Source organism: Elephas maximus, chromosome X (assembly GCF_024166365.1).
Source record: "Elephas maximus indicus isolate mEleMax1 chromosome X, mEleMax1 primary haplotype, whole genome shotgun sequence".
Classification (NCBI taxonomy): Eukaryota; Metazoa; Chordata; class Mammalia; order Proboscidea; family Elephantidae; genus Elephas; species Elephas maximus.
The window spans coordinates 13,803,553-13,809,951 of NC_064846.1; the positions used below are offsets into that span (position 1 = coordinate 13,803,553).

General features: G+C 54.4%; 1 protein-coding gene across 1 annotated transcript; it reads left to right on the top strand.

The window, feature by feature from the left end:
• Positions 1-1,159: 1,159 nt before the first annotated feature.
• Positions 1,160-5,575, top strand: MAGEC2 (MAGE family member C2). The gene is made up of 4 exons (XM_049873023.1): positions 1,160-1,399; positions 1,477-1,589; positions 3,815-4,045; positions 4,393-5,575. Exons 1-4 carry the CDS (start codon positions 1,160-1,162, stop codon positions 5,573-5,575), a joined length of 1,767 nt encoding a protein of 588 aa, XP_049728980.1.
• The last annotated feature ends 824 nt before the right edge of the window (positions 5,576-6,399 follow it).

Here is a 6,399-nt window from a genome sequence, read left to right on the forward strand (position 1 = left end):
CAGGCAGGGTCCCGGATGTGGTGTTTCCTGACTTCCACCTTGAGCGCCTGAAGGGGCGTGGCTTTGTCTCAGGCGGCTGGAGTCGGACAGCAGAAGGAGTCGCCCTGGGCCCAGCCAGGGGGTAAGGTGAGGGCCCTGAGAGAGGACTGACGGGACCTCCTACCCCAAAGAGAGTCCCACAAAGATCCATTGCTTATCAACCCTTGGAGGAACCAGGCAGGGGGCTCAGACAGAGGCAAAGCCCTGGGAGCCCCCAGGCAAGGTACCTCAATGAGTTGTTTCCTGCTTCCCCACTGAACGGGTCGTCAGGGAGGTGAGCATATTTTTCTGAGAGTTTCGGACTCAGATCAAAGAGGCCTCCCAGGCCCATCCAGAGGGCAAAGTGAGGACCCTGAGGGAGGTCAGCGTGAGAGGCGTACACTGCCTGGATCGCCGGTGCCACCGCTCTCCGCCCCACCCTGCCCTTGTCATCAGCCCTGGGAAGCCCCAGGTGGGGTCCCCGGATGTGGGGTTACACCCTGGGCATCTGAGGAGGCACGGATCAGGTCGGCAGAGGGAGAGGTCTAGGCCCTGGCACGGTTAGGACCCTGAGGGAGGACAGAGGCCCTCCGCCGCTTTGATACCCCTCCCCCCATCAGCCCTGGGAAGCCCCAGGCAGGGTCCCGGATGTGGAGTTGTGCCTCGGGTGTCTGAGAAGGTGCATTGTCATCTGAGGGGGCTGGAGTCGGGTGAGCAGAGGGAGGGACCCAGGTCCTGACAGGGGGCAAGGTGAGGACCCCGAGGGAGCACGGAGGACAGAGCCCCTCCGCCATGTTATCCCTCCCCTCCGCCATGTTATCCCTCCCGTCCGCCATGTTATCCCTCCCCTCCGCCATGTTATCCCTCCCCTCCGCCATGTTATCCCCCGTCCGCCATGTTATCCCTCCCCTCCGCCATGTTATCCCTCCCCTCCGCCATGTTATCCCTCCCCTCCGCCATGTTATCCCCCCTCCGCCATGTTATCCCTCCCCTCCGCCATGTTATCCCTCCCCTCCGCCATGTTATCCCTCCCCTCCGCCATGTTATCCCTCCCCTCCGCCATGTTATCCCTCCCCTCCGCCATGTTATCCCCCCTCCGCCATGTTATCCCTCCCCTCCGCCATGTTATCCCCCCTCCGCCATGTTATCCCCCCTCCGCCATGTTATCCCTCCCCTCTGCCATGTTATCCCTCCCCTCCGCCATGTTATCCCTCCCCTCCGCCATGTTATCCCTCTCCTCCGCCATATTATCCCTCCCCTCCATCAGCCTTGGGAAGCCCCAGGCAGGGTCCCGGATGGGGAGTCGCGCCTTGGGCGTCGTCCTCTGAGGGGGCTGGAGTTGGGTCAGCAGAGTGGGCGGCCCAGACCGACAAGGTGCAAGGTGAGAACCCTGTGGGAGGACAGAGACACCCTCCAGCACGGATAAGAGTCTCCCCTCTTCCCTCCGTGCACCCTTAGGCCCGCTCCGTCCCTGCCGTCAGCCCTGGAAGCCCCAGGCAAGGTCCCGGATGTGGAATTACGCCTTGGGCATCTGAGGAGCTGCGGCGTGGTCTGAGGGGGGGTGAAGTCGCGTGAGCAGAGGGAGGGGCCCAGGCCCTGGAGAGGCAAGGTGAGGACTCCAAGGGAGGACGGGGCGCCCAGTTCTCCTCATGCAACCCCTCCTCCGTGGTCTTCTAAATCTTCCTACCCTCTCCACTTCGCTGTGCCATCACTCCTGGGAAGCCCGAGGCAGGGTCCTCGGATGTGGAGTTGCGCCTCGGGCATCTGAGGAGGCGCTGTTTCGTCTGAGGGGGCTGGAGTCAGGTCAGCCAGAGGGACCGGTCCAGACACTGTCGGGGACAAGGTGAAGACACTGAGGGAGGACAAAGGTTCCCACTTCCCCCATCCACCCTTCCTCTGTGTGCACTGATTCCTTAGATCCTTCTCTCCGCCCCCCTGCCGTCAGTTCTGGAAAACCCCATCCAGGGTCCCTGGATATGGAGTTTCCTGACCTGCGGCTTGGGTTTCTAAGGAGGTGCGGCTTTTTCTAAAGGGTCCGGAGTTGGGTCAGCAGAGGGAAGATTCCCAGGGCGTGCCTGGCATCAAGGTGAGGACTCTGGGGCAGGTCAAGGAGGTTCTCCATCACAGGTAGAGGCTCCCCTCCATTTCACCCCACACCGTATGTGCCACCCTCCTCTCCACTCGTCTGCATGCTCCTTTTCCTTTTTTATGCCACTACTTTTTTCTCCATTTTCCCATCATTCCTCTTCCCTGTGCTGCCCCGTCCGTAAGCCCTGGGAAGCCCCATGCAGGGTGCCCGGATATGGTGTTTCCAGACTTGACCTTTGGGAGTCTGAAGAGGTGCAGCTTCCTCTGACGGGCTTGGAGTCGGGTCAGCAGAGAGAAGAGGCCAGGCCCTAGCAGACCAAGGTGAGGACCTTAAGCAGGCCCCACAGAAATCTACCCTTGCTGTTACTGTTGTGAAGCCCTGGGTAGGGCCGTCAGGCAGAGTCACCACCCTTCACTTCCTTTTCGAGGGTCTGGGGAAAATGGGGGCCTTGGCCTGAGGGACACAGCCTTGGTTTAGCAGGAGGGAAGGGGCCCAGGCCCTGATCTGAGTAAATATGAATATCTTGATTGAGATACTGAGGGTACCCCGACCCCAAATGAGGCCTTAGAGAAACACACGCGCCATACATCCTTGCTGCTAACCTTGGGAGGTCCAGGACAAGGGTGACTGGATATGATGCTGCCTCACTTTTGTCTTGAAGGTCTCACAGAGGCGAGGGTTATTGTCTGAAGAGACGTAAGAAGAGACTATACCAGGTCAGAAGAGGGGAGGCACATCAGGTCAGCAGAGGGAGGAGTCCAAGGCTCTTCAATAGTTAGGTAAGGATGCTGAAGAATTGAGGGACTGTAGATTTGAGACTGCCCCAGACCCATCCTGGTGGGAATTAAGGACCTTGTTGAAGACCAAAGGTAGTCACCCCAGAGAAGAAGGGTACCCACAGAATCCAGTTGTCTGTGTTTGCTCAGCCCTGCCTGGGAGGACCCAGGCATGGATGGCCAGATGTGGGGAGCTGTCACTTCTGCCTAAGACAGGGTGGAGTGAATGTCTCAGGGATGTGAGACTTCGGTCTGAAGGGGCAGCATTAAGTCAGAAGGTGGGGCAAGGCCCTGCTAGGAGTAAAGATAAATAACCTGAGGGAGGACTAAGGGTACTGTTTGTGCCAAAACATGTGAGTCTAGACCCTGCTATCACTAATTAGAAACCTAGGAAGGAGTGATTGGATTTGGGGCCTTCTCATGTTTGTCTCAGGGTCTTAGGGAGGTGAGAGCCTTGGTCTGAGGGGTGACATCAGGCCAGCAGAGAAAACCATATCAGAACAGCACAGGAGTTGTTCCAGGTTCTGCCAAGTGTCAAAATACAGAACCCGCCCACTAAAAGTCCAGGGTAGATGGGCCCTCAGCCCTGCCCTGCCCCAGTTGACGGCTCTAGGAGGCCTGGGACTTAGTAGCTGAACGCTTTGTGATCGACCTTCATTCCCACGTTAGTGATATCAGTAAGGCGAGGCCCTTATCTGAAGGGGCTGTACTGAGGTCACAGAGAGAGGAGTCCCAGCCACATCCATGCAACAGTGTGAGGACTAAGGGGAGCCATACTGCATTCTAAGATGGATGAGACCATATCTCTGGCCTACCTCTGCTGTCACCTCTGGGAGGACCAGGGGCAGAGTCCTTGGATGTGGTACCCCCCCTCACTTCCTCTTCACTGGTCTCAGGAATGTAAGCTCTTGTTCTGAGAATTCCACCTCAGGTCAGCAGAAGAGTGGGGCCCAGACCCCACCCCCCCATGGATAGATGAGGATCCTGAATTAGCACTGAGGAGACCAGCCACCCCTGAACTGTGGGGACAACACAGAGTCCACCCCCACTCCTGCCAGTGCGAGGAGGCCCAGGACTGTGCTTATAGGCTGAAGCCTCAGCTGCCCCGTCATTTCCTCTCAAAGGTATTCAAGGAATTGGGAGGTGAAGGTCTTGGTCTCAGGTCAGAAGAGTAGGGGAGGCCCAGGCACTGCCAGGAGTCAAGGTGAGGACCCTGAATTGTACCAAAACACTGCACCCACCCCGGGACAGAGGGGACATTATAGTACCTGACCTCACCTGCCCTAAACGTCAGCCCTGGAAGCTTCAGGCCGTGTCAGCAGGCTGCACCCTGAGGAGCCATCTCACTTCTTCCTTCAGGTTCTTAAGGGGCAGGCTGACCAGGCAGACAGAAGACAGGAGGCCCTAGAGGAAGACCTGAACAGAAAGACCTGTAAGTTAGCCTTGGTCAGAGCTGCCATGGTTGAGTTTCTCAGCTGAGGTTGCTCATACGTTCCCTCTCTTCACTAGGCTTGTGGACTCCCATTTCCTATTCTCCTGTCTGCTGCTCCCGACAAGACTCATCATGCCTCATGCTCGTGCTCCAAAGCGTCGGCGCTACACACTTGAGCAAGATCTTCAGGACGAAATGGAAGCACAGGTTTCAGCAGCTGAGGAGGAGGAAGAGTCCTCGTCTTCTTCCTCTACCTTCGACTTTTTCTTCCCTTCTGGCTCTTCCCCTTCTATGTATCCAGGAACAGTGGAGGAGGTGTCTCCTGTTGGGACACCAGGTACATCCCAGAATTCTGAGAAAACCACCACCTCCTCTTCCATTTCATCGCACACATCAAATGAGGGTTCCAGCACCCATGGAGGGGAGGGTCCAGGCACCAGTGAAGGGGGCGGCCCAAGCACCTATGAAGGGGGGGGCCCAAGCACCCGTGAAGGGGAGGGTCCAAGCACCCAGCAGGGCCAGCCAGATATTGAGTCTGTGCTCAAAGACACACTAGATGAAAAGGTGGCTGATTTGGTGGACTTCCTCCTTCTCAAGTACCAATCAAAGGAGCCCATCACAAAGACAGAAATGCTGATGACTGTCATCAGACAGTATGAGGACTATTTCCCAATGATACTCAAGAGAGCCTGTGAATGCATGGAGCTTGTTTTTGGCGTCGACGTGAAGGAAGAAGATCCTTTCGGAAACTCCTACGTCTTCCACAATACTCTGGACCTCACCTGTGATTACCAGGGCATGCCCAAGACTGGGCTCCTGGTGCTTATCCTGGGTATGATCTTTATGGAGGGCAACTGCGTCACTGAGGAGAAGATCTGGGAAATGCTGAATTCAACAGGGGTGTATGCTGGAACGGAGCATGTTATTTATGGGGAGCCCAGTCAGTTTATCACCAGAGATTTGGTGAAGGAAAAGTACCTGGAGTACCGCCAGGTGCCCAACAGTGATCCTCCCCGCTTTGAATTCCTGTGGGGTCCAAGAGCCCATGCAGAAACCAGCAAGATGAAAGTCCTAGAGTTTTTGGCCAAAGTCAATGGTAGCATCCCAAGTGCTTTTCCATCCTGGTATGAGGATGCATTGAGAGATGAAGAAGAGAGAGCCAAGGCAGGAATTTCCCCCACAGATACTACTACTGCCATGGCCAGTTCAAGTTCCAGTGCTGTGCATCCAGCAGCTTTGCCTTCCCCCAGTGAAGATTGAGGCAGATTGTCCAGTCTTTGAAGGTGGCAGTCAGTATACTAAGAAGAGGAGGGCCAGGGTGGGGCTGGGGAAACACTGTGTGTAACATCTTTGTGTTTCTCTTCTGTGTGGTTGAGTTGAAGGATTATCATTTTTTTCCTTCATATTTTTCAAATGCAGTTCCTTTAATAAGTTTAATTAGCTCAGAATCTGTTTATGAATGACGTAGTTGGTGTTAGCTGCCATCAAGTCAGCCCCCAACTCAAGGCAATCCAAGCCACAACAGAACCAAATGCTGTTGGGTCTTGCACTATGTCTTTAATTGGTCCTTTGTGATTCGTTGGGTTTTCACTGGCTGATTTTCAAAAGTAGATTGCCAGGCCTTTCTTCTTCATCTTAATCTGGAAGCTCCCCTGAAGCCTGTTCAGCATCGTAGCAACACGCAAGCCTCCAAAGACAGATGAGTGTTGGCTTCTTGTGAGGTGCATTGCCCGCGAATCACCCAAGCTGGGTCTTCTGCATATAAGGGAGAATTCTATTATTGAACCATTGCTGACACCGTTAGTCAAACATTTATTTCTGTTTAACTGGTTTAAGAGTAAGTTTTGTTATTTTGTGAAAGAAATTGAGAAACCTCCCATCTTATTTTGTGTTCTGTAACAAGATAACAAGGAATCAGAACAGCAATTTGCTTGGCAATGTGAAAGAACACAGCAGTAAAATAGAGAAAAAACGTAAAAGATGATTGATTTTTATATTATTGCTCTCAGTTCTGTAAAACTAAAAGATATATATGGATTCGAATGACTGTGTAGGAGAAATTCAATCTTAATAAATGAAAGAAC

Coding starts and splice junctions, on each gene's coding strand:
- MAGEC2 (XM_049873023.1), top strand. CDS start 1,160: ATGTTATCCCCCCTCCGCCATGTTATCCCTCCCCTCTGCCATGTTATC. Junction 1,590..3,814: donor CTGAGGGGGGGTGAAGTCGC/GTGAGCAGAGGG, acceptor ATTCCACCTCAG/GTCAGCAGAAGAGTGGGGCC. Junction 4,046..4,392: donor GGTGAAGGTCTTGGTCTCAG/GTCAGAAGAGTA, acceptor TCTCTTCACTAG/GCTTGTGGACTCCCATTTCC.